General features: G+C 47.6%; 1 protein-coding gene across 1 annotated transcript in view; it reads left to right on the top strand.

Moving 5' to 3' along the window:
• Positions 1–27574, top strand: part of arfgef3 (ARFGEF family member 3) — a 34155-nt gene that overhangs the window by 3094 nt on the left and 3487 nt on the right. Inside the window, exons 4-36 of the mRNA XM_027275528.1 lie at positions 8031–8076; positions 8159–8243; positions 8359–8463; positions 8563–8687; positions 9455–9702; positions 9796–9908; positions 10118–10250; positions 10340–10935; positions 11188–11540; positions 12753–12919; positions 13533–13698; positions 13779–13886; positions 13985–14200; positions 15245–15355; positions 16314–16464; positions 16551–16868; positions 18047–18180; positions 18277–18422; positions 18711–18890; positions 18985–19126; positions 19216–19338; positions 19433–19536; positions 19774–20047; positions 20130–20306; positions 21466–21580; positions 21852–21954; positions 24729–24860; positions 25413–25543; positions 25642–25650; positions 25753–25971; positions 26058–26229; positions 26309–26410; positions 27186–27571. Coding sequence (XP_027131329.1) covers positions 8031–8076; positions 8159–8243; positions 8359–8463; positions 8563–8687; positions 9455–9702; positions 9796–9908; positions 10118–10250; positions 10340–10935; positions 11188–11540; positions 12753–12919; positions 13533–13698; positions 13779–13886; positions 13985–14200; positions 15245–15355; positions 16314–16464; positions 16551–16868; positions 18047–18180; positions 18277–18422; positions 18711–18890; positions 18985–19126; positions 19216–19338; positions 19433–19536; positions 19774–20047; positions 20130–20306; positions 21466–21580; positions 21852–21954; positions 24729–24860; positions 25413–25543; positions 25642–25650; positions 25753–25971; positions 26058–26229; positions 26309–26410; positions 27186–27571 — 5690 coding nt within the window. The remainder of the gene's footprint in view (positions 1–8030; positions 8077–8158; positions 8244–8358; positions 8464–8562; positions 8688–9454; positions 9703–9795; positions 9909–10117; positions 10251–10339; positions 10936–11187; positions 11541–12752; positions 12920–13532; positions 13699–13778; positions 13887–13984; positions 14201–15244; positions 15356–16313; positions 16465–16550; positions 16869–18046; positions 18181–18276; positions 18423–18710; positions 18891–18984; positions 19127–19215; positions 19339–19432; positions 19537–19773; positions 20048–20129; positions 20307–21465; positions 21581–21851; positions 21955–24728; positions 24861–25412; positions 25544–25641; positions 25651–25752; positions 25972–26057; positions 26230–26308; positions 26411–27185; positions 27572–27574) is intronic.

The following is a 27574-nucleotide window of genomic DNA, read 5'->3' as shown; positions in this document are numbered from 1 at the left end:
ACACTGAGATAACAGAGCGTCGGGGTGTAGAAGATTTTTACCGACGAAAGGAGAAGGGAGGAGGGCGGGGCGAAAAGGAAAGGAGAAGGAAAAAAAACAACAGCCTATTACGGAATGTACGAGTAACAGGTTGAGGTCCAGAAAGAGCGGGGCTGGATGTAAGATGTGTGTGTGTTGGGGGGGTGTGGGTGTTGTGTGGTGTGTAGCCACAGATTTGAGGGAAACCCGAGAACTCATATCAACAGCTCACCTACTGAGACTGTGAACGCACGCTTCCGACACAACACACACACACACACTACGGATCATACTCACCTGCGGAGGCTGAAGCTTCTGCGTCCTCCGGGAGAAGCTGGGCACAGCTTTGGCATGCACACACACACACAACACACACACATCACAACACACACAGCATAAACACACACCACACTCAGCACACTTTGTAAATATCAGGCACAAGAAAGAGAAAACTGTCACCAGAGGTTAGAAGATGTAGTTGACACCTACATTCTATGATTAAACGCGTTTAATTGATTTTTTAGATTGAACACTTGTAAAAACAACACTAACATACAGTATTATATGTTATATCAAGTTAGTAGCGAGCAGGAGACACAGCGATAGTAGCTTCGTTAATGATGAATACAGTTCACAATAGACAGAGCTTGTTTCGTCCGTTATCCATGCGTGCTGAACTTAACATGTAAGCACTTTCAAACTTTTTCTAAAGATTAACATACTTCACTATGTTAGATTTAAACAAAGTTAATCTCCACATGTGGTTTAAAAACACCACGCATCAACTATGTCCGTGCTGTTAGAAACTGATTAATCTGAACGATAAACCACGATCAACCAACATCAGACAACCTCACACACTTAACAGTGTTACCTAGATTTTCGGAAGACTTGATAAAGTGATTCAGAAATAAAACCCAATAAGAAACAAACTTAGCAGTTAGTATAATGAAAACTAAACTCCTAAAGACTTGAAGATTTTTTTAGACATTCACCTGCTGATCAGTCCGTGTTGTGATATATTCACCTAATCGGTTGTTAATTCCTTTCAACAGTTAGGAGTGTGTTTGTATTGTTGCAGGTTTGTTTATGTTGTTGGTTTAGTTTTTAACTCTTCTTTTCTTAAATAAACCACGGTCGGTTTGTCTATTCATGTCTTTTTCTGCATGCGGAAGCAAGTTTGAAGTGTTATAAACAGCAGGGTTTTTTACCACAGCTAGTTAGCTGTTTTAACTTATACATGTATTGTTCTTCTTTCTTCCATGGCTTGCGGGCACTTCCCTTTCGTGCTGTATTTAACTGAGACTGGCAGGTACAGGTTCAAAGGTAAAGTTTCGGTTCACTGTATACCAGAGGGATTTCCAGAATCAAAGGAGCCGGGACAGGTCCAGAGAAGGTGACATCGAGATGGGGGACATACTGTCTACTGAAATTGGAGTATGTTGAAGGAAAGCTGTTTTTAGGGATGCTTATACCGTGGTCCCTCTTTTAGCGCGGGGGGAATACGTTCTAAAATAACCCGCAATAACGAAATCTGCGAAGTAAGTTTTACAAATTATTATAACATGTTTTAAGGCCCGTAAACCCCTAACCAACACACCTTTAATACACGCTTTTCACACACAATGTTGTACAGTACCACTTAGTTAAATCAGGACTCTGAACACATGTTGCGGTTCTCCCTTAGACAAATGTAGGGACGCAGAAGACACAATCGCGTTCATACTGTACAGTACTCTGTAAAAAAAAGCAGGCAAAATTACGTTTTTTTTTTTCTAAAGAGAAAAGGCCGCGAACAGCTAGTGCGCCGCGAAAAGTGAAACCGCGATATTGGGAGGGACGACTTGTATAGCAAAAGTTATCTGATTAATAATTTACAGGGTTTGACACAGCCCATTTGTTTTAGGAAAATGTAATAAAAACCAACAGTTAGATTTCCTCGAGGACCTTTTCTCTGTAACCCCCTTAGTTGTTTTTGCAACTGTGAAACGCTCCGTTCTTGTACAGAATAATAAATTCACTTAAACTTTGAATAAACTTTTTTTTTCTTTGAAAAGTCCCGTAACATGAGTTGAGAATACTCAATAGTCACTCGCTGACAAGACCGTTAACGAATGTGATAAACGTAACATGTAAAAGCTGCTGTACTGCTGACCTGGACTCCGCCGGACAACCGCACTTTTGTTTTGGGGAAAATAAACTTTTCTGTAACAAAACTTGACAGTGTGGATGAAGAACGCTCTACCACATTATTTCAGTATTAGACTAACGTTACTTGAGTGTTAGACTGCGTTATTTTAGTGTTAGACTAGCGTTATTGATAGTTTAGGAAAGGAGGGTGACCGTGTAAACTCAGCCAATCAAGCTGTGCTGAATATATCTATAAAAGCACTCCTACCAGTGGGATATGGCTTTTAATAGTCAAACTTACGCTTATATCTTACACTTTAGTTGCCATGGTCATATTAGTCTAACACTTGTCCTCTCTGGCTGTTTGGTGCGGCACAGGTAGCTTCATCAGAAGAGCTCGTTTGCTGCCTGTTGCGGCTGCAAAGCGAGGCTGGTAAAAACAGCTTGCTAGCCCTTATGATGACATCAGGGGGGAGAGAGGGGGGAGGGGGGGGGGGGGGGGGAGGGGGGGGGGGGGGAGGGGGGGGGGGGGGGGGGGGGGGGGGGTCAGCACACACGTGCGCATGCTTTCCTGACTATCACAAGATTTCACCTGCGCAGCGGCACCTCGGGGAATGACGGCAAATCAGCTTGTATCTTGGCATGCTGTGTCCCACGCTGGTACTGACACCATGGTCCAGTGTCAACTGACAGAGAATGAAAGGGTGCACTGAGTCAACGGCGTCCACAAGCAGTTTCCGTAAACGCCGAGTCAGTGACGGTGAAAGCATTTTGAGAAAGGAGAACACCAGACAGAAATGATGAAGCTCGATACTGAACAACAACAGGAGACATGCACTCTGTTCTTAATCTGCCAATTGTCAAATTCAAATCTTTTATTTGAAATGCAGCTCATGAGCTGCTTAGAAATGAATCCACCAACACACACCAGCATCTATCGTCCTCTTGCTCCACAGCGAGTTTCTTCCTCAACAGTGGTAAAGAGGGACAGACGTGGCCAGCTTACACATGCTCACACTCACACAGATACCATATGCTCTATGCTGTAGCTCGGGTTGGTACCTGCTTCCAGCTCCGGTAGAGCGTCACCAACCAGAGCATGAAGACTGCCAGAGTCCGCCCCTCCTCCATGACCTGCGTCTATCTGACTAGCTAGCTACTTCCTTTTGGTATCTCACAAATCGCTTCAATTGCAGCAATGATAACGAAGAAATCAGTAGAAAGTGCTTTCAACCACTAAAAGTCAGGATTTACAACATTTACTCTTGGCCGGCGGCTTATTCTTCCTTTAAATTAAAATCAACCTGCCACTGTGCACAACTTGTTAATCGCTTAATTTTATTCATGTTGACACGTCGGGATCTGGAGACAGATAAAGACAGACACCCAATTGTCTCAGATGGGTCGTATTATCTAACGACGTCAGACACACCTAGCTAACACACACAGATGGTTTAAAACACACAGTCATTATGTAGTGTGCAAATTTCTGCAGGACACACAAGCAGAAGGCCTGCGAGAGGAGCTTAGGAGCTAGAAATCCTGAGACCAAAGACCCGGAGAGTGGGTTCCAACCACCTCCCAAACACCAACCGGAACTCCAGTTTCACCTCAACATGCCGTGACAATGAACGTTGGTCAAGTAACAATGAGAAGATGTAACTCCTACACATCCCTTCTGTTTTGTGGGGCATGTGTTAACAACCAAGAAGCAGGCAACCTCTTGCTGGTGGGCTGAGAGGCTGCTCCAGAAGTGAGCAGTCTCTGTCCTTCTTGACCGTACAGTGGTTCTCCATTTTTTCTCCGTCTACAAACTGCAATCCGGTAAATGTTAGTTCGCTTTGGTGTTTTCTTTTGTTTTTTAGGAGACGGGGCCAAGAACAGGAGATATTAGACTATTTCTTGCTGTCACAACACAGTTCAGGCTGTTTAAGTTTTGTTAAGTCATGACGAGTGGAGTTTAAATCCCTTCTTGCTCTCCTCTAATATGTGCAGATATAGACCGTAAATTAAATGGGTGGCTGTACTACATTACCTGGGAGCTGGACATTAAGAGTACTGTGAGCACACACACACAAACACACATCACATAGTTTTTGGTCCCATTTTCTTCGAGTGGCGAGAAAACAGAGCTCGGCACACGACACATGATTATATAACACCATAAAACCATGTAAACTACTGTTGGCAAACAGGATTGTACTAACTTGCAATCTTAATTCAGTAACGGCCAGAAAGCTAATATGTTATTTTCATTTGATCTGAACACTAACACGGACAAATTAGCTTTTTCCCATTTGTTTTGCACTTAATTTTAAGGTTAAACTTGTTCTTGTATATACCTATATATATAGTATATAATATAATATATATATATATATATATGAATATATATATATAATATTATTATATATATATAATATCTATATATATATGAAAATTGCCCAACCATAACAGTAAGTAAAAACTCATGAGACATGACTGTGTTTTTTCTGAGTGCAGAAAATCTTTATATTTAAGCAACATTATTAGGCAAATTTATACAGAATAATGTATTATTATTATTAGAGATTGATAATTGTAACGTAAAACACTGTAATATATACATAGATCATAAAAATATTTTATTTTTTATTACTTTTTTATCTCAATTGAATTGAAAACGAGATGGGAAAACCCCAACAAACATGTACTGTGACTGGATGGTAAAGTCAAGAAAGTACAGGTTTTTTTTTCTCGATCGATTTGATCGAGAAGGGAAAACCGGAGCGACCCGGAGAAAAAACCCTGACAAACATGTACTGTGACCGGATGGTAAAGTCAAGAAAGTACAGGTTTTTTTTAATCTCGATCGATTTGATCGAGAAGGGAAAACCGGAGCGACCCGGAGAAAAAACCCTGACAAACATGTACTGTGACTGGATGGTAAAGTCAAGAAAGTACAGGTTTTTTTTAATCTCGATCGATTTGATCGAGAAGGGAAAACCGGAGCGACCCGGAGAAAAAACCCCAACAAACATGTACTGTGACCGGATGGTAAAGTCAAGAAAGTACAGGTTTTTTTTAATCTCGATCGATTTGATCGAGAAGGGAAAACCGGAGCGACCCGGAGAAAAAACCCCAACAAACATGTACTGTGACCAGATGGTAAAGTCAAGAAAGTACAGGTTTTTTTTTTTCGTTGAAATTAAACGGTGGCGAACCGGAGCGACCCGGAGAAAACCACAAGGTGTGAATGTGATCAGAGTGTTCCTAAAAACACTGACCACACTCACACCTGGAAAGCACTACATAGTGACACCAACTAATAATAGCACTACCACGACATAGAATGTAGATGCAATGGCTGTGGCAGTCAAAGTAAGCCAAAAGTGTGAATCCCACCGACTGCGAGAAGAGCGTTTCTTGGTCTGTTCATCGATCAAAGCTCTGGTGTGAGTCTGCAGACACTGGGCGATGTCGGCGTCAACGGCTGCGTCCTCTTGCAGAATGACAGTCTGCAGCAGTCCTTTGCTGCCGTACCTCTTCTGCAGATCTTTCTGCACGGCCTTGCACACCTTCTTCATGTCCTTACCGTCTGGGCAGAAGTTTCCCGTCACGGTGAGCCCCTCCATGGTCTGGCTAACCAGAGTCTTCGTGTGGGCCACCCACTGCTCCTTGGTACGGCTCTGCACAGTGTTACACTTGTGTAACAGTCTTAAGGTCAGCATGGTGACAAACTGACGAAGCTGCTTCTGACTGTCTGTCTCGACTGGAGACTCGCAGCCAGAAGCAGAAGCAGCTGCAGGCTCAGTGGTGTTCATCGGGGAGTTCATTGTTTCCATAAGAGTCGTCTTCCTTCTCTGGGATCCTTGAATCTGGTGAGTTTCTGTAGCAGTGTTGGTTTCCACTTATATATACAGTCCAGATCAAAGGCTCTAGAATGTGTGACATCACATAAGACACGCCTCCTAGCTACCATGTATGGGCATATCAAAGACAAACATAAGACACGCCCCCAGTTACCATGTATAAGACACGCCCCCTGGTTACCATGTATGGGCATATCAAAGACAAACAACTTCAAAGGTGACTTGTTTTGATCTCTAGCGTTTCCATGGCAACCCCCCCTGCTGGGAAATGAAGCCAATATGGAGGTGCCAAAAAAACTGCAGCTGATGTTTTTGATTGGTACAGACTTTCAGCCAGTGTCGTGCCAGAACAGGAGCTAGGTGCACAGCCAATGTAACATGGTAATCCATCAGCCTCAGCTGTAGTTCAACCTCATACCTTTCCTTCCCTCTTCCTTCCTCCTCTTTTCCTTCCCTACCTCAGCTTACTTTTTAAAGAAACTTAAAAAACCATCATGGAAACACAGCATATTGATACACATACAAAAGGAGAAAAGAAAAAGGACAGTTTAAAATTCACTCAAGTACAAAACCATATGTACACATATACACTCACGTATGTTATACTCATACACACACACACACACACAATATACATATGAGCAAAATACAAAGCACTCAGATTGTCAAGATGTCCTCTACCATCAGGTGAACGGCGTCTTCTAAGCTCAGTCACTATTTGTTTAAAAACTGAATCACTATCGATCACCGTCTGGTTTATAATCATTTTAAATCTGGTTTTCCATAATTTATTATTTACAATACTAATGACAACCTGGAATAAATCTTTTTTATTAGAAGACATATTTTCTTGAAAAATGTTATATACTATAGAGGTATAATTTATTGTAAAGATAAGACCAATTTTTTTGTAATGAGGACCACACATTTTTTGTTCTATAACAATGTATTAAAAGGTGTTCCTGTGTTTCGTCCTCATTACAATAAATCATGGGACAGGTTTTAGTACTAACATAACAGCTCCAAGAAACAATCGCGCGTACTGGCAATCTATTGATCGCCATTTTACATCACGAACACTTTCTGTGAGGTTTTTATTTTTTAAGATTTTAATTATTTCATTATTAAAACTGCTAGAAATATTTTTGTAAACAATAAAACCTCCATATTTAGATTCATTTATTATATTGAAAATCACAAATTTACTTGTTAAACCAGACCAATCTAAATTTAAAGATGCGAACTGATTTATGAAGTCGCCATATTACCACACCCTCCTATCTTCTTTTACGTTGTTCCTCTCCTCCTTTCCTTTCACCCTGCCTCCTTCTCTCCTTTCGGCAGACTGAGGACTGTTGAAGTTGTAGTTTTTTAGAGTTGTAGTCTCGATTGTTTCCATTTACTAAAACATTTTCAAGTTTTTGGAAAAACTGACAATGCTATTGGAAACTTTGATCGTGGTACGTATATTTGAAACGTTACAGTCACTGAGTAATCTAAAGCTTGTTGTACTCGTGTGGATTTCTTTGAGATTCTGCTGTCAGGAAAACATTATTTAACATCTTGTTTTCTGTTTTTTGACTCGGGTTTGTTGAAAAGACGAGATATCTGATTACATAATGAAAACTTGAGGATGAATCAGTGACAGAGAATTCCCAGAAATGCTGAGAAAGAAGAAGAAATTCCCGTCTGACCCCTTTTCTCCCTCTTAACGCCGGTGCTCATTTCTCATCCGGTCATCCGCGACTTCTTTTCCCGCGTTCTCGTGATTCTGTGAGCAAATGAACCTTCTCTCCCAGCCCCGCGACTCTTCGTTCACAGACGAAACGCGGTGGTTTCAAGAAGAGATATTAAAACTTGATTCACCTGCTGTTTGCTCTGAATTCGAGTTGAAAGGATGAATAAATTCCAGCGGACGTTAAAGATCAGATGAGCACAGAAAATAAAACGTCAGGTTTGATCCTCACATCGCTGACTCAGCGATCAGGTCAGTCAACTCCTCTGATCTCCTGCTGTGTTTCTCCTCCACAGGGAGCTGATGGAGACGAGGTGACTGCTCCTCCTCTGCACAGAAGAGGTACGTGATAATGACGACAGACGATCTGTCTCCGTTATCTAACAGCAGCTACAAACTGAAACTTTTGTTTCTTCATGTGCAGATATTTCTCCGACCAGCCAGGCGCTGTGTGACGACGTGGTGACGGTGCTGACGGTGTTCTGTGAGAAGCTGGAGTCAGTGGACAGGTAAGACTAAAACCTGGACGTAGTCTCCGTGACGTCCCAGCAGACTGTCTAAAACCTGGACGTAGTCTCTGTAACGTCTGGACGTCTTTATTAATCGAACGTTGTTGTCCTTCAGTGGACACCAGCTCCTGCAGCTTCTCTACCTGGAGTCCATCCTGTCCATGCTCAGCAGCTGTCCACCCACAATGCACCTGTCCAGAGGTTTCACCGACCTCGTATGGTAAGACATGAAGCACGTCTATAATCTCTGTAGTCTGTAGTCTTTGGTTCAGTCTTACTGTAGTCTTGTGTCTTATAAACAGTCCTGTTCCTCTTACAGGAAGCAGCTGTGTCCGTCCCTCGTGGCGATCATGGGAAATCCCGTCAACGACAAAACCATCGCTTCCCACCACGGCTACATGGGGGCGCCAGACCGGGAGCGTCTCTCAGACAGACTCAGTCTAGGTGAGTGAAGCAGCTAACAGACTGAGCTAACAGCAGCTAACAGACTGAGCTAACAGCAGCTAACAAACTGAGCTAACAGTAGCTAACAAACTGAGCTAACAGCAGCTAACAAACTGAGCTAACAGTATCTAACAGCAGCTAACGAACTGAGCTAACAGTAGCTAACAAACTGAGCTAACAGTAGCTAACAAACTGAGCTAACAGCAGCTAACGAACTGAGCTAACAGCACAAACTGAGCTAACAGCAGCTAACGAACTGAGCTAACAGTAGCTAACAGACTGAGCTAACAGTAGCTAACAGACTGAGCTAAGAGCAGCTAACAGACTGAGCTAACAGACTGAGTTAACAGCAGCTAACAAACTGAGCTAACAGTAGCTAACAAACTGAGCTAACAGCAGCTAACAAACTGAGCTAACATGAGTTAACAGCAGCTAACAGCAGCTAACAGACTGAGCTAACAGTAGCTAACAGCAGCTAACAAACTGAGCTAACATGAGCTAACAGCAGCTAACAGACTGAGCTAACAGCAGCTAACATGAGCTAACATGAGCTAACAGCAGCTAACGGACTGAGCTAACAGTAGCTAACAGCAGCTAACAAACTGAGCTAACATGAGCTAACAGCAGCTAACAGACTGAGCTAACAGCAGCTAACATGAGCTAACATGAGCTAACAGCAGCTAACGGACTGAGCTAACAGCGGCTAACAGCAGCTAACATGAGCTAACAGCTTCGTGTCCGTCCTTGTCTTCTTCGTCATCTTGCAGGGATCAGCCAGGACGTGGACTCCTCGGGTGGAGGGGTGTCCGATCAAGGCAGGGGGTCCGGCTGTTCCTCCAGCGCCCCCGCCAGGATCGCACCGGTAGTGCGGACTGTGTGTTACATCGCCGCGGAGCTCGTACGTCTGGTGAGCTGCGTGGAGTCGATGAAACCGGTTCTGCAGTCGCTCTACCACAGGATCCTGCTGTACCCGCCTCCTCAGCACCGCACCGAGGCCATCCGCATCATGAAGGAGGTGGGACGAGGAGACGTCGTCACATTTTGGTGATGATGAGATGATGTAAATGGAGGTGGAACAAACATACTGACGCGTTTCTGTGTGTGTTAGATTCTGGGCAGTCCCCAGCGGCTGTACGACCTCGCCGGTCCATGCGTGGTTGAACCTGAAATCAGGAAGCGCTCCTTCTCAAAGAGGAAGTCCCACCTGGACCTGCTGAAACTGTAAGTTTGACCTCTTCGCTCTCCTCTGCCATTATGTCCATGTGAGGCTGCTGGAGCCCGGTTACATTGCCCACCCGCCCAGCTCTGGTTCTGGCATGACACACGATGCTGCGCTCCCCGTCAGCAGTCCAGGCAGCCTGGCTAACAAACTGAGCTAACATGACCTAACAGCAGCTACAGTTGCTCACTGGTTCTTCTTCCTCCGGCAGAGTGATGGACGGGATGACGGAGGCCTGTATGAAGGGCGGCATCGAGGCGTGTTACTCCTCGGTCTCCTGCGCCTGCGCTCTCCTCGGGGCGCTGGACGAGCTGTCGCAGGGCCGCGGCATCCAACCTGAGCAGGTACGCCGACGTTAAGCTGACGTGGTTCAGTACATGAAGTTGTAGGTAAACAGGTGGAGCGTGGTGACACAGCAGCTCTTGTTTCTCAGGCTCGACTCCTCCTCAGACGGCTGGAGGATCTGAAGGACGGTACCGAGTCGACCCGCGAGTCCATGGAGATCAACGAGGCCGACTTCAGGTGGCAGAGACACATCCTGTCCTCCGAGCAGGCTCCCTATGACCCCACCTCCTCCACCGGGGCCACCACCGGGGCCACCGAGCGCAGCCCTGACATCAGCATCAGCATCACCACGGAAACGGGCCAAACCACCCTGGATCTGGAGGCGGGGGAGCTCGGCCTGGGTCACACCACTCCTGAGGAGTGTGGGGGGGAGGACGCACGCCTCCCATCGCCATCGTGCTGCGGCGTGCAGGAGCGGACCAAAGATGAGCCGAGCCTCGAGCCGGAGAAGGTGGTCCAACAGGTGGAGAAGGGAGGAGGCGCAGTGCAGGTGGAGGGGAGAGGAGAGAAACAGAGAGCAGCAGGAGGAGGAGGTGGTGGCGAGAGAGGAGGTGTGGTTCCTCCAGATGTGGTGCAGCGAAGTCACGGCCTCGTCTACCCCGACATCACCAACTTCCTGTCTGTGGAGTCCAGGACCAGGTCGCACCACGGAGGAGGGTCACGGTACAGCGAGAGCAACTTCAGGTTCGTGTCCGTAAATATGCAGCGACCCCCTCTGCTGGCTGAAACTCTGCTACTGCAGCTGAATTTTTCTATTGGCTGATTTGGAGCCAGGTCAGAGCTTGAGACCTGAAGAAGTTCTGGACATGTTCTGTTGTCAGAGTTGTTTATTGTTGCTTTAACTGCAGTTTAGCAGCTCTGTTGACATTATCTTTTCAATATAACCTTTGAATCAGAGTTTCTCTGATCGCATGTCTCTCTCTGTTGGTCCCTCAGTATGGAGGAGCAGGACTTGTCTCGGACAGAGTTTGACTCATGTGACCAGTACTCCATGGCTGCAGAGAAAGACTCGGGCCGCTCCGACGTGTCCGACATCGGCTCCGACAACGTCTCCCTGGCCGACGAGGAGCAGCAGACTCCTCGCGACTGCCCCGGTCACCGCTCCCTGCGCACCGCCGCCCTGTCCCTCAAACTGCTCCGCAACCAGGAGGCCGACCAGCAGAGCGCCAGGCTGTTCGTGCAGTCGCTGGCGGCGCTGCTGCCCCGGTTGCTGGGGTTGGCCACCACCATGGACGTGGACCTGTCGCTCCAGAACTTCTCCTCCACCTTCTGCTCCGGACTGCAGGCTGGTGAGGGAGGCGGGCGGGCAGGGAGGGGTTAATCTATGGTGTGCGCCCGCTAAACAAACACAGGGTGTTTGCTGAGGGTGGAGTGATGTGACGCTTCCCTCTCTCCTCACCTTCTCTTGCTTCTTCTTCTCCCTCTCTCTCCTCACCTTCCCTCGTTTCCTTCTCCCTCTCTCTCCTCACCTTCCCTCGCTTCCTTCTCCCTCTCTCCTCACCTTCCCTCGCTTCCTTCTCCCTCTCTCCTTACCTTCCCTCGCTTCCTTCTCCCTCTCTCCTCACCTTCCCTCGCTTCTTCTCCCTCTCTCTCCTCACCTTCCCTCGCTTCCTTCTCTCTCTCTCCTCACCTTCCCTCGCTTCCTTCTCTCTCTCCTCACCTTCCCTCGCTTCCTTCTCTCTCTCTCTCATCACCTTTCCTCGCTTCCTTCTCCCTCTCTCCTCACCTTCCCTCGCTTCCTTCTCCCTCTCTCCTCACCTTCCCTCGCTTCCTTCTCCCTCTCTCCTCACCTTCCCTCGCTTCCTTCTCCCTCTCTCCTCACCTTCCCTCGCTTCCTTCTCTCTCTCTCTCCTCACCTTCCCTCGCTTCCTTCTCCCTCTCTCTCCTCACCTTCCCTCGCTTCCTTCTCTCTCTCTCCTCACATTCCCTCGCTTCCTTCTCTCTCTCTCTCCTCACCTTCCCTCGCTTCCTTCTCCCTTTCTCTCCTCACCTTCTCTCGCTTCCTTCTCCCTCTCTCCTCACATTCCCTCGCTTCCTTCTCCCTCTCTCTCCTCACCTTCCCTCGCTTCCTTCTCTCTCTCTCCTCACCTTCCCTCGCTTCTTCTCCCTCTCTCCTCACCTTTCCTCCCTTCCTTCTCCCTCTCTCCTTTCCTTCTCCCTCTCTCCTCACCTTCCCTCGCTTCCTTCTCCCTCTCTCCTCACCTTCCCTCGCTTCCTTCTCCCTCTCTCCTCACCTTCCCTCGCTTCCTTCTCCCTCTCTTCTCACCTTCCCTCCTTCTTCCCTTCTGTCCTTGCTCGCCAGTTTTCTCTCTTTCACCACCCACTCTGCATCACACTCTGGTTCTCAGATCAGATCAATGTTTTTGGCATGAGTGTTGGTGTTTGTTCTCTGTCTCCTCCTGTCTCCTGTCTCCTGTCTCCTCCTGTCTCCTCCTTCCTTTCCTCATTAGCCACATTAGAAACCAAACCTGGTGAATGTTCTGAGGTTCCTCTCTCTGCAGGTGGGATCCACTCTCCAGGTTTCGAGACTGGCGACACTCTGAGCTGTCAGTCTCTGATGAACGCCGACGGCCTCTATCTGGTGTCGTACTACGCTCTGCTGCTCAACCTCAAACTCTGCTGCTGCGACTACTACAGGCGGCGAGCGCTCGCTCCCGTCCTCAGCCTGGTGAGCGAACATCTGTTTGAAGCTTCCTCAGGTGAACGGGTTCAGATGGTGGTGTCATGCTCAGTCGTTCACATCGAGGACTGAGCGATGTCCAACAGTTTCTGGATTTTACTACAATCCAGAACATCAGTCAAAGATTCAGAGAATCAGAGAAATCTCTGCACGTAAGGGGCAAGGCCCAAAACCAGGCTTCGATGGGCGATGTAGTCCCTCCAGCTGGTTCTGGGTCTGGACATGCCCGGGATCTTCTCCAAAGGAAGGTGCTCAGGTAATTAGATGTTGGACCACCTCAGCTGGCTCTACTCCAAGCTCCTCATCGTATCTCTAACTCTGAGCCCAGAGGAAGCTCATTCCAGCCTTTTGTATCCGTGATCTCATTGTTCAGGTCACTACCCAAAGCTCGTCACCATCGCTGAGGGATGGAACGTAGATGGACCGGAAGATCACCTCAGCTCCGATGCACCAACCCACCGGTCCATCTCACGCTCCGTTTCCCGTCACAGACAGAACTTTAACGTGCGTGTGTTTGCAGACTTGTACAGATGATGACGTGTGTGTGTGTGTGTGTGTGTGTGTGTGTGTGTGTGTGTGTGTGTGTGTGTGTGTTTTGCAGAAGGAGTTTGTGCGCCTGATCCAGAGCAGCGGCGTCCTCGTGGTTCTGTCTCAGGCCTGGATCGAGGAGCTCTACCACCAGGTGTTGGACCGCAACCTGCTGGCTGAGGCCGGGTACTGGGGCTCACCTGAAGACCACACACTGCCGCTCATCACCATGCTCACAGGTACGCACCACGGCTACCTGTGTGAGGCAGCGATTCTTCTTCTCTCCTCGTTCTAACCCTCGCCTCTCCTCTTCTCTCAGATATCGACGGTCTGGGCAGCAGTGCGATTGGAGGTCAGCTGATCAGGAGAGCATCGAGCCGATCGCCGCTCAGCTGCGATAAGGCGGGCAGCGACACTGCGATGGCAGGTCAGTTGCTTGTTGGACTGATGGATTCGCTCGTTTATTTAATCCTGTCGTTTTCCCACCACCTGCTCTTCCTCTTCCTCCTCTTTGTGTGTTTTCAGGAGCCGTGTTCTCGCGCTTCATCCTCACCGGCGTCTGGAAGAACCTGATCGATGTGCTGTCCACGCCGCTGACAGGCCGCATGGCGGGCAGCTCCAAAGGCCTGGCCTTCATCCTGGGAGCAGAGGGGGTCAAAGAGCAGAGCCAGAGGGAGAGAGACACCATCTGTCTGAGCCTGGACGGCCTACGCAAAGCTGCCGCGCTCAGCTGCGCCCTGGGTGGGTCAGTCATACATCACTGAGAGGTCAAAGGTCATGGCCAGATACTCGACAGCAGCCCCGGAGCTGGAAGAGGTTCACGACATGTAGGGATAAAATATCACATGACGTAGTCTCCGTGACGTCCCCGCAGACTGTCTAAAACCTGGACGTAGTCTAAAATGTTAACTAGCGGCCCGTGGGTCACATCTGGATTCAGGAATAGTCTGGTGAAGAGGGCAAAGTATCTTTCTACATTTTTCTTTAAGTGAAATGAAACAAACGCCCTGAGAAAAGTAGCTTGTGCCAAAACCCGCCTCCAATCAGAAATGAGGATAAGCGCGTTGCTGTTTTATTGTTTCACGTCTGTCAGAATTGTCCTTTCTCGGGCTTCAATAGTGCACTATTGCAACGTCTTAATAACAACCATCAGTATAACAGAGAAGATACAAACAAACAAGTAAAAGCATCAGTTATTGAAATGTTAAAGTATCCTGTGATCCAACAAATAAATATGAACAGTCACAAGACTGAAATCCTCACGTTTGGTTTTGATATTTCCCCTCCTCCTTTTTAACATCGGGCTTGACAGCTGTTACGTTAGCCTTATGCACCTGCAGTCCTAGTTCACAGGTGTTGATCCGAACATGGTGACCTCATACATGGCCAGTGTCTTCAGTGTGTCATACTGTTGTGCTCAAGCTTTCAGCACCACGGAGAGCAGCCTTAACGTCACCATCACTTCACTGTGATTGGCCGCCTCGTCCGGCGGCTTCACCTTCCCCACGTTAGCGTTCGACAGCCTCGTGAATATGAAACCTAAAATCTCGCTTTCGCCCCCTAGTGGCTCGCTACGAAGACAAAGACAGAGACGATGTTAAACATTTACTCACATTTATTCACATTAAAGACGTCTTAACAGAAGAGCATCATGGGAAATGTATTTTTATCAACTCAACCCTCAGTCAAGATGAAAACCTGATTTAAATGATGAGCACAGAAGCTGAATATATGAATGAACATATGGTGTGTGTGTGTGTGTGTGTGTGTGTGTGTGTTCATAAGGTGTGGCTGCCAACTGTGCCTCAGCGTTAGCGCAGATGGCTGCAGCCTCCTGTGTGCAGGAGGAGAAGGAGGAGAAGGAGGTGGGAGAGACGGGGGACGCCATCACACAAGGTAAAGAGGAGCTCACACTGCTTCCTGTTTCCTGTCTGTACGTGTGGCGGCTGAAGGCGTTGACCTTCTGATCCACCGACGTCCTAAGAGAGACAAAAATATTAGGGATGCACTGAAATTAAAATTCTTGGCCGAAAACCGAAACACCTGAAGAAATTGTGTCAATTATTAGAACCATTCCATTCAAAGCCATGACTGTGTCACCTCACAAAAGTCAAGGCAATGAAAATATTTATTTAGCACTGACATTACAACGATGCACAATATAAATTAAATTCCAAACAAAATGTTTCACTTGACCTAGAACTGACTTTAGATTCTAAAATTAAATATGTCCTCTCATAAAGAGGATCCTGCAGGATCTCATTGAACACATCCGACAGCGAAGGTGCATGCTCCACATCTGGTGCAGAGAGACGCGGTCCGTCTCTGAGCGGGTTGTCCGCATCCATCGCGGCCTGGATCGTTTCTCGTGCACGCTGCTTTATTCCCACATCCAAGTACTGATCCTTATAACGCGGATCAAGTACAGTCGCGATGAAGTGCAGAGGATCCGAATAGATCTCAGTGAAACGTGTGTTCACAGACTCCGTGTACTTTTCATTGTTTTCACTCCGTGGTCCGTCTCAAACTCTTTGCTTAGAAGACGCTTTAGTGCCGCAAATAACGGAATAACGTCTGCTGCGAGATACTGAAATACATCCACACCGCAGACATGTTGACTCTTACCCAGATAACCGTTCCTGCTTGTGTCATCACAATTCTGTTTCGGCCGTGTTGTTTCAGTGATATGGGCCGAACACCAAAAATTCACTTTTGGGCCAAAAATCTTCAGTGCATCCCTAAAAAATGTGTTTATTATAGTGCAGTGAGGAGTGGACGAGGTTAATGGGATGCAAGTTTGTTTTGTTAAAGTGTGTGTGTGTGTGTGTGTGTGTGTGTGTGTGTGTGTGTTCAGTGAAGCAGCGTGTCGAGCAGCGTCTGGAGCAGATCGGTCGTCCTCAGGGAGTTCGCCTCCACACGGCTCACGTGTTGTGTATGGACGCCATCCTGAACGTAGGACTGGAGATGGGAAGCCACAACCACGACTGCTGGCCACACGTCTTCAGGTACACACACACACACACACACGTCCTCTTCGCTCTCTTCTCCTCTGCCATCATTACGTCTCCGTCACTCTTCCTGTGTTTCTCAGGGTGACCGAGTACATCAGTTCTCTGGAGCACACCCACTTCAGCGACGGCTCCTCACAGCCGTCCTCTTTGACCACCATCACCCAGCAGAGCCAGCAGGCGGCGGGAGTGGTGGACCTGGGGCTGGAGCTGAGCTGCGAACCCAGCCCGGAGGCCTCGGAGCTGGGCCTGAGCCAGCCGGTCATCCAGCCTCTGTCCATCCAAGAGCTGCTCAAGGAGAGCAGCCGGGGAGGCCGAGGTCTGGACCTGAAGAGCGGCAGTCTGATGACGGGAACCAGCGCCGCCAAGGCCGTGTGCACGCTGTCGACTCAGGCCGACAGGTAAGACTGAGTTGAGTCTCAGATAAGACTGAGATAAGACTGAGTACCACATGTCAGTTAAATGACAGAGACTACGTCAGCATGACGGAGACGCTTCACTTTAGTTCATCTGCTTCACTGACAGGTGGTGCTGTGGATCACATTGACTTCTAACAGCCACAAGATGGCAGCAGCAGAACAGAGCCGTGTGTGTGTGTGTGTGTGTGTGTGTGTGTGTGTGTGTGTGTGTGTGTGTGTGTGTGTGTGTGTGTGTGTGTGTGTGTGTGTGTGCTCGTTTACGTCATCACTCCTCTAAGGACAGTTTAAATGTTTAGACCTGGTTTCAGGGTCAGTTTTAGGCTCTCACAGGTAGAAATATAAGTGTGTGCTCACTTCACACACTGCTGCACTAAATGTGGAGTGTGTCCATTCAGAGGATCATCTCTTATATAACCAGTTATCCAGGCTGCAGATGGACTGAAACACATTTACAAGCTCAGAGTGCCCAAAGATCGTAAATACTCTTAACTGACCTGTTGCCACTTTTGTGAGATGTTTCACAATCTCTACATTGTCCAACTCTGTGAAACTCAAAGTTGTCTTCGTACTATCCATTAGTTTCCTTCCTCTTATCTGGGATTGGGTCCCCAGCAACACATCCCAACTCCACCCGGAGGCCAGATGGACTATGCAGCTCCAGCAGGTCCTGAATCTGTCCCAGGATCTCCTCCGAGTTGCCCAAAACACCTCCAAAGGAAGCCAGTTTGATCAGATGTTGACCCACCTCAGCGGCTCTTCCCTGAGCTCCTCGGCCTATCTCTGTCTTTCAGCACTCTCATTCATTCAGTCACTACCAAAAGCTTGTGACCAAAAGACCCGTCAGTCCACATCACTCATAAACAAGACTCCGAGATACTTGCACTCCTTCTCTTGGGGCAGCAACTCGCTCCCAACCCGGAGGGAACAATCCACCATTTTCCAGCAGTGGTGCTGACTGTCATCCCGCCCCAGTGTGTGCTGAAGATCACGATCCGATGAAGCCAACAGAACCACATCATCTGCAAGGAGCAGAGACGCAATCCTGAGTTTACCGAACCGGGCTGCACCTTAAGATCACGTCCATGAACGTGACGAACGGAATCGGGGAGGAAAGCCTTTGTGTCGTGTTCAGTGTTTTCACATTTAATTGTGTGTTTCAGGTTGTTTGAAGAAGCAGCTACCAAACTGAACCTGGTCGGTCTGGTCGGCTTCTTGCAGCAGTTCAGGAAAGCTTCTCAGTCTCAGCTGTTTGACTCCGTTACCGAGACCGGAGACTATTCGCTGGCAATGCCAGGTACACCTAAACACACCTTCTTTTGAGGTCGAAGCTTTAATTAAAAGACAGTGAAGACATCAATTTAGTCTTTCTGTCCCCTTTGTGTGTCTGTAGGCGAGGCCAAGTCGACGCTGGACCGACGCAGCGCTCTCCATCTCTTCCGTCTGGGCGAGGCCATGCTGCGGATCGTCAGGAACAAGAACCGACCTCTGCTGCACATGATGAGGGCCTGGAGCGTGGTGGCTCCTCACCTGGTTGAGGTTAGAGAACGTCCGCCATCTCCAACAGAGAAAGACATGCACGGGTCCAACTTAAAGTAGTTTTCCCTTCGTGCTAGGAAGGAGAAGAGGTTCCAATAGATAAGAAGTCTGTTCATCATTGGTCACTTGACTTTAATCGTTCAAAAATTTCGATGTAAAATCGTCGGGATGTTCAGCGAATGAAATTTTAGCTCATACGATCAAGATGTTGCTCAAAATGAGGAAATAAGTTCAATGTTGTATAAAATTTCGCTTCAAACACACAGTAAAAGTCTCTCCGTCTTCCAGGCGGCGTGTCACAAAGAGCGCCACGTATCCCAGAAGGCCGTTTCCTTCATCCACGACGTCCTGACGGAGGTGCTGACGAGCTGGGCGGAGCTTCCACACTTCCACTTCAACGAGGCGCTGTTCAGGCCCTTCGAGCACATCATGCAGCTGGAGCTCTGCGACGAGGACGTCCAGGATCAGGTGACGTCCGGGCTCCTGAAAACAGGAAGATGTTTGACTTTCTGTTATTTCACGACACGGTTTAGAAGATGTCCGTCTGCTCGCCTCCCTGCAGGTCATAACATCGATAGGCGAGCTGGTGGAGATGTGTTCACCTCAGATCCTGTCAGGGTGGAGGCCTCTGTTCAGTGCTCTGAGGACCGTCCACAGCAGCAAGACCGATACCAAAGACTACCTGCTGGGAGAATACTCCATGGGTACGTCTGAGACGCTCGTCTCAAACCAACACACACGTTTTATTCAGAGTCTCATCTCAAAGATCTCGTTCCCCCGTCCTCTCCTCTAGGAAAGTCCCAGGCTCCCGTGTTTGACGTCTTCGAGGCGTTCATCAACACCGATAACATCCAGGTCTTTGCCAACGCTGCCACCGACTACATCATGTGCCTCATGAAGTTCGTCAAAGGTTTAGGTGTGTCTCGTTGAGACTCTTGACGAACCTCTCAGGTTTTGTGTGTCTGTGTGTTTGATGTCAGATGTTTTGTTCCTCATCCTGACGTCTGTAGGAGAGGTGGACTACAAGGAGATCGGAGACTGCATCCACGTGTCCGGGTACAGCTCCACCGACCTCTGCCTGCCGGCTCTCGACTACCTCCGCAAATGTTCCCAGGTAGAACTTCCCGTTATGAGCTCCACGTGACCTGATTCAGGTCCTCGGTTCAGCGTCCTTTCTCTTTTGCTTCAAAGCCTGACGCTTTCTACGTGTATGGTTCCCGAGTAACATGCTATAAAAATGTTTTCTCAATAAATAAAAGTTCCTCATATTCATATGAAATGTTTGCTGAGTCACAGAAGCGTGTCTGATGTATGTATGACTTCACAAAGCCGTGCCGTGTTTGATTGACAGCTCCTGGCAAAGATCTACAAGATGCCGTCCAAGCCGGTGTTTTTGGGGGCGCGGCTCGCAAGCCTGCCAATGAGATCGCAGGAACGCTCGATCAGCACCGAGGACGGGATGGACTGCGTCCTGCAGGAGTTTGATGACGACACGGGTCTGATCCAGGTCTGGATTTTGTTACTCGAGCAGCTCACGGCCGCCGTGTCGAACTGTCCTCGCCAACACCAACCACCGACGCTGGAGCTGCTCTTCACTCTGCTCAGAGAGGTCACCACCGTACCAGGTGACACGCTCACACAGTCACATGACCCGACCCGAGGCGGCGTGGTCATGGAAAATAAACTAACCGTGTCTCCTCCCTCCAGGTCCGGGCTTCGCCATCTTCTCCGTCATTCAGCTGCTGCTTCCCGTGATGTCACTGTGGCTGCAGCGTAGCCACGGCGACCACTCCTACTGGGATGTGGCGGCCGCCAACTTCAAGCACGCTATCGGCCTGTGCTGCGAGCTGGTGGTGGAGCACGTCAACAGCTTCATCCACTCAGGTGAGACACGATGACTGTCGACCTTTCATGTATTCAGCAATAAAACAAATCTGACATCTTTGATCAGAGTCCAACGGAAAGTTACCAAAATAAAAGCCACAACTTCAAAATAAAGTTTCTTCCTCCTACTTCTTCTTCCATGGAGCTAATATGATGCTAACATGATGTTAACATGACGCTATCATGATGCTAACATGAAGCTATCATGATGCTAACATGAAGCTACCTTGAAGCTATCATGATGCTAACATGAAGCTACCTTGAAGCTACCATGAAGCTACCTTGAAGCTAACATGAAGCTATCATGATGCTAACATGAAGCTATCATGATGCTACCATGAAGCTACCTTGAAGCTATCATGATGTTAACATGAAGCTACCTTGAAGCTACCATGAAGCTACCTTGAAGCTATCATGATGCTAACATGATGCTAACACGAAGCTACCTTGAAGCTATCATGATGCTAACATGAAGCTACCTTGATGCTACCATGAAGCTACCTTGATGCTACCATGAAGCTACCTTGAAGCTAACATGAAGCTACCTTGAAGCTAACATGAAGCTACCTTGATGCTACCATGAAGCTACCATGAAGCTACCTTGAAGCTATCATGATGTTACCTTGAAGCTATCATGATGCTATCATGATGCTACCTTGAAGCTATCATGATGCTAACATGAAGCTATCGTGATGCTAACATGAAGCTAACACCGGGTGGCGTTTAGTTCAGTCAGTAGAGCAGCCGCCCCATACACGCTCGTTGTGGAGGCCCAGGTTCGAATCCCGACCTGTGTGGCCCTTTCCCGCATGTCATTCCCCATCTCTCTCTCCACATTTCCTGTCAGTCTTCAGTTATGTCTGTCAATAAAGCAAAGTCCAAAATCATCTTTAAAAAAACATGAAGCTAACGCAATGCTAACACGAAGCTAACACGATGCTAACACGAAGCTAACGCGATGCTAACACGAAGCTAACGCGATGCTAACACGATGCTAACATGATGCTAACACGATGCTAACATGAAGCTAACATGATGCTAACAGCTTCAGTTTGTGCTCAGATATCATGTGATACGAATTCTTGTTGTTTGTCTTGTGTCTTCCTCTGGTGTGTGTGTGTGTGTGTGTGTGTGTGTGTGTGTGTGTGTGTTGTTGCAGATATCGGGTACGAGTGTCTGATCAACCTGATGTTGAAAGATCTGTTCAAGCTTCTGGTGGCCTGTGTGTCTGAACCTGCAGAGACCATCTCCAGAGTGGGCTGCTCCTGCATCAGGTGACTCTGTCTGTCTGTCTGTCTCTCTCTCTGTCTGTCTGTGTCTCTCTGTCTGTCTGTCTGCCTCTCTCTCTGTCTGTCTGTCTGTCTCTGTCTGTCTGTCTGTCTGTTTTTCTCTCTTTGTCTGTCTGTCTGTCTGTCTGTCTGTCTGTCTGCCTCTCTCTCTGTCTGTCTGCCTCTCTCTCTGTCTGTCTGTCTGTCTGTCTCTCTGTCTCTCTCTGTCTGTCTCACTGTCTGTCTATCTGACATGTGATTGGTCTGTTGTGTTCAGGTACGTTCTGGTCACCGTGGGTCCGGTGTTCACAGAGGAGATGTGGAGGTTGGCCTGCTGCGCTCTGCAGGACGCTTTCTCTGCGACATTAGAGCCTGTGAAGGTACACACACACACACACACACACACACACACACACACACACACACACACACACACACACACAGCAGCACTCAGTGGAGTAAACCTCATAATCCAGCCTCGATCTGAAGCTGCTGGTTGGGACAGAAGTAATCTGAAAGCTCTGCTGTTAATACTGTCAACATGCTAACACTCCAAACTAAAGCTGCACAACCCCAGCTGACCTCACACACACACACACACACACACACACACACACACACACACACACAGCTGAAATGGAACAGCAGGGATCAGGTTCCCCACTGAGGCTGTGATCTCCCGCAGCACTCAAACACCTCGTCATCAGCGGGTAGCATCATCAACAAATGAACACGCGTCACCTGATCTGCCACGAAGCTGAGCATGCTGGGAGATGGAGTCACACGGGACAAAGACACACACCTGAACCGTCTTACCTCGTTAAACATCCAGAGTTCATCCAAACACTTAAAGGGAAGATTGACGTGTCACGCTTACTGCTGCAGTGCATTCTGGGGCTTGTAGTGTGTGTGTGTGTGTGTGTGTGTGTGTGTGTGTGTGCGTACAAACTTCGTCTGTTCACCTCCACGAAAACTAACGAACGTTCACGACCAAACAAATGAAAACAAACTGTCACTGTGTGTTTCTGCTGACTGACAGCAGCTAAGCAGCTTTACAGCTTAGAGCCACATGTGTGTGTGTGTGTGTGTGTGTGTGTGTGTGTGTGTGTGTTTTAGAGTGATGAATAACGACCACCATCAAAGTTTTTGTTTCATGTGGTACATCGTATGTACAACCTAAGCTAACCTTAGCTAACAGAAGCTAACAAACTGAGCTAACATTAGCTAACAGAAGCTAACAGACTGAGTTAACCTTAGCTAACAGACTGAGCTAACCTTAGCTAACAGAAGCTAACAAAATGAGTTAACGTTAGCTAACAAACCGAGCTAACATTAGCTAACAGAAGCTAACAAACTGAGCTAACCTTAGCTAACAAACTGAGCTAACCTTAGCTAACAGCAGCTAACAACCTGAGTTAACGTTAACGAACAAACCGAGTTAACATTAGCTAACAGAAGCTAACAAACTGAGCTAACATTAGCTAACAGAAGCTAACAGACTGAGTTAACCTTAGCTAACAGACTGAGCTAACCTTAGCTAACAGAAGCTAACAAAATGAGTTAACGTTAGCTAACAGAAGCTAACAACCTGAGTTAACGTTAACGAACAAACTGAGCTAACATTAGCTAACAGAAGCTAACACACTGAGCTAACCTTAGCTAACACACTGAGCTAACCTTAGCTAACAAACTGAGCTAACCTTAGCTAACAGCAGCTAACAACCTGAGTTAACGTTAACGAACAAACTGAGCTAACATTAGCTAACAGAAGCTAACACACTGAGCTAACCTTAGCTAACACACTGAGCTAACCTTAGCTAACAAACTGAGCTAACCTTAGCTAACAGCAGCTAACAACCTGAGTTAACGTTAACGAACAAACTGAGCTAACCTTAGCTAACAGAAGCTAACACACTGAGCTAACCTTAGCTAACAGACTGAGCTAACCTTAGCTAACAAACTGAGCTAACCTTAGCTAACAGCAGCTAACAACCTGAGTTAACGTTAACGAACAAACTGAGCTAACCTTAGCTAACAGAAGCTAACAAACTGAGTTAACCTTAGCTAACAGACTGAGCTAACCTTAGCTAACAGACTGAGCTAACCTTAGCTAACAGACTGAGCTAACCTTAGCTAACAGACTGAGCTAACCTTAGCTAACAGACTGAGCTAACCTTAGCTAACAGAAGCTAACAACCTGAGTTAACGTTAACGAACAAACTGAGCTAACATTAGCTAACAGAAGCTAACACACTGAGCTAACCTTAGCTAACACACTGAGCTAACCTTAGCTAACAAACTGAGCTAACCTTAGCTAACAGCAGCTAACAACCTGAGTTAACGTTAACGAACAAACTGAGCTAACCTTAGCTAACAGAAGCTAACACACTGAGCTAACCTTAGCTAACAGACTGAGCTAACCTTAGCTAACAAACTGAGCTAACCTTAGCTAACAGCAGCTAACAACCTGAGTTAACGTTAACGAACAAACTGAGCTAACATTAGCTAACAGAAGCTAACAAACTGAGCTAACATTAGCTAACCTTAGCTAACAGACTGAGCTAACCTTAGCTAACAGACTGAGCTAACCTTAGCTAACAAACTGAGCTAACCTTAGCTAACAGAAGCTAATAAACTGAGATATCGTTAGCTAACAGAAGTTAACAAAATGAGTTAACGTTAGCTAACAGAAGCTAACAAACTGAGCTAACATGAGCTAACAGCAGCTAACAAACTGAGCTAACGTTAGCTAACAGCAGCTACAGTTGGCAGCAGTGTACTTCACTGTCAATCAACTCTGTAAATAATAACAATAGATATAGATACGTGACTGATCATCACTGTTCGTCGTTGAAGCAGATTTAACCGGGTCCTTTGTAACATGGTGTACGTAGTGTTGGCAGGGCGGTGGCGGACCCTGACGTAAAGCCGGCAGGATGTGGACGTCGCTCTTTAACATGCAGCTTATGCTCTCAAACACATAAACACACGACCTCTGACCTCTGACCGGGTTTATAGAAAGGCTGAATGTATTCAGGTCACATCTGCTTTAATGTGCGCTCTGTGTTAAACTGTGTAATACTCAGAGTATGATATGTAACAGGGCTGTCCAGAGTGTGCGTTGCTCACTTAGTAAATGTTCCTGTCTCTGCAGAACCTTCTGGCGTGTTTCCATAGCGGTTCTGACAGTTTTTCCGGAGACGCCTGCGAGGTGAAGGTGGCGGCGCCGACACACTCCCCTTCAGCTGAGGCCGAGTACTGGAGGATCAAAGCGATGGCTCAGCAGGTCAGTACGAGCCTGACAACTGGACTTTATTTACGGGACAATGAAGAGGTCCATGTCTCCTCCACCTCCACTTCCACCTGCTTGCCCGGCTCCAGTTCTGGCACGACACCGGCCCCGCTCCCCTATCAGCATACTACCAAACCACGGGCCTGTAAACATACACTAACACTCCCTTGGTGCTAACAGCTAACAGCAGTTAACAGACTGAGCTAACATGAGCTAACAGCAGCTACAGCTGTCAGCAGTTTACTTCACTGTCCATCATAAACTCTGTAAATCACAGAGAGTTGAGGCGGAGCAGCCGGAGGACATCAGAGGGAAAACCAGAAAACATTTCCTCCATAAAATATGATCCAGTTTCACCAGAATCAGTGAAATAGTTGTTGTTGCTGTTGTTGTTGTTGTTGCTGTTGCTGTTGTTGTTGTTGCTGTTGCTGTTGCTGTTGTTGTTGTTGTTGTTATGTAAGTTACGTGTTCATACTGTGTTGTTCGTACTCGTCCAGCTGTTGCGGGCCCAGGAGAGCTCGTTGACTCGTCCTCTTTGTGTCCCAGGTCTTCATGTTGGACACCCAGTGCTCTCCGAAGACGCCCAACAACAAAGACGGCTTTGAGCACGCTCAGTCGTGCGTTCTCATCATCGAGCTGCCATGTGACCAGCAGTCCAACGGGCACGCTCAGAAGAGGTGGACGTCACACACACACACACACACTTAAAAAAGGAAACAAACCATGAACTTCCTCACTAACTCTTTTGTTTGTATTTCTGCTGCCATGGTTACAGGAAAATTGGGTATGGCGTTTTTATCTTTGACGTTGTGACGTGTCGTGTTTGATGTTTGACGTTCTCTTGGTTCTGATCTGACCTCCGGTCCCCGTTTGTGAAATCCTGCAGGATCCCGTTCCGGACCATTGTGGTGAGCCTGCTGTCCCATCAGGTCCTGCTGCAGAACCTCTACGACATCCTGCTGGAGGAGTTTGTCAAGCAGCCCGAAGGTCACGAAAAAGTCACGCCCGTGACCTCTGACCCCAGCAGGACTTCGGCGGGCTTCCTGCGCTACATCTCCATGACAAACCTGGCCATAATCCTGGACCTGCTGCTGGACTCCTACAGGTCACTGCAACAAGAACGTCATCACGATAATGTTGACCAACTTTACACCCAGCTGACTGATCTCCTCGTCTCTTCTTCTTCTGCAGGACGGCGAGGGACTTCGACACCCGGCCCGGTCTGAAGTACCTGCTGATGAAGGTGTCAGGTGTTTGCGGGGCGGCTAATCTTTACCGCCAGTCCGCCATGAGCTTCAACCTGTACTTCCAGGCCCTGCTGTGTGCCACGCTGAGCCAGGCCGACAGCATGACTGCACAGCAGGTAGAAACCAACCGCCTGCCAGGAGGGGTACATTAATTTAATTATGTTCTTTAATATTTGAAGTTCTCTTTGTGTTTAGGTGAAGAGGATCCTGTACGAGGAAGAGGAGGGGAGCTCTGACTCGTCTCATCCCGGCTCTGCTTCCTCTGAGGACGAAGACATCTTTGAAGAAACGGCACAGGTGATTGTGAAGCAGTGTTTTCATTTTTCAATTTAGTCTTTTTCATTTTTGTTCGTCATATTTTAGTCGGCTAAAAGTCAAATTTTAGTCCAGTTTTTTCAATATTCTTTTTGTTTATCATTGTGACTTTTCCTCTGCTTCTAAATAATGGACTGGGACCACACGTCCAGTCTCTTTTCCTTTCCGAGCATGATTTGCTGTCTGTCCGTACGCCGTGTTTCTCCTGCGTGCTGTTTGTTTCCAGCCACAGGTTCGAGAGCAGCCAGAGGATTCAAACGTGTGGCCGTGACGTTGCTACAGTAAAAGAAGTGCTGGCACAAACACATGACAGCAGGACTGGATGCTGCTTTGTTTCTTATATAGTCGACGAAAACAAGGAGGACGTTTTTGTTCAGTTCTTATTTCCTGCGTGACATTTTCGTCAAAACAAAATCGCACATTGGCACATTTTCCGTCAGTGTTTTTAGAACATTGTGTCGTCTCGTCATCGTCTCGTTGATGTGATTAACACTGTTTTGTGAAACAAAACGTAAACATAGAAATCCTTAAAAAGAACCTCAAGCCAGAAATAACTGCATCGAGATGTTCGCATATGGAAGAACGGAAAGTCCCCAAAGATGAACGAAGAACTCGCAGACAGGATTCTGTTCACTTTTTGAATCTTCTGCTTTAAAAATAACTCTCTAAAGTTCTAAATAGTTATTTCTCTTCCACACTTATCTCCCTTCATATCATACTGTTATATTTGTTCACTTCCTCCTGTCTTTCCGCTCAGGTCAGCCCTCCTCGCGGTCGAGATAAACGCCATCACTGGCGAGCGCCCATCCCGTCTCTGAGCGTGCAGCCGCTGGGCAGCGCAGACTGGGCCTGGCTGGTCAAACGCCTCTACAAGCTGTGCATGGATCTGTGCAACAGCTACATCCAAATGCACCGAGACCTGGAGAGCACGCTGGAGGAGATGGCGCTGCCGAGAGGCGGAGCGGGAGGAGGCGACCACGTCTTCTTCCTGCCTCTCTTCCAGTCCGAGAACTCCACCCCGACGTCAGCGAGCGGGCTTTCTGCGAGGGAGACGCCGTCGGAGGAAGGCGGGTACAGGTGTCAGACGGCCGACGCGAGCACGGCATCGCCGGGAGACACGCCAACGCCGAGCCCGGGATTCAGGTC

Source organism: Larimichthys crocea, unplaced genomic scaffold (assembly GCF_000972845.2).
Source record: "Larimichthys crocea isolate SSNF unplaced genomic scaffold, L_crocea_2.0 scaffold146, whole genome shotgun sequence".
Classification (NCBI taxonomy): domain Eukaryota; kingdom Metazoa; phylum Chordata; class Actinopteri; family Sciaenidae; genus Larimichthys; species Larimichthys crocea.
This window is presented reverse-complemented; position numbering and strand designations above follow the sequence as displayed.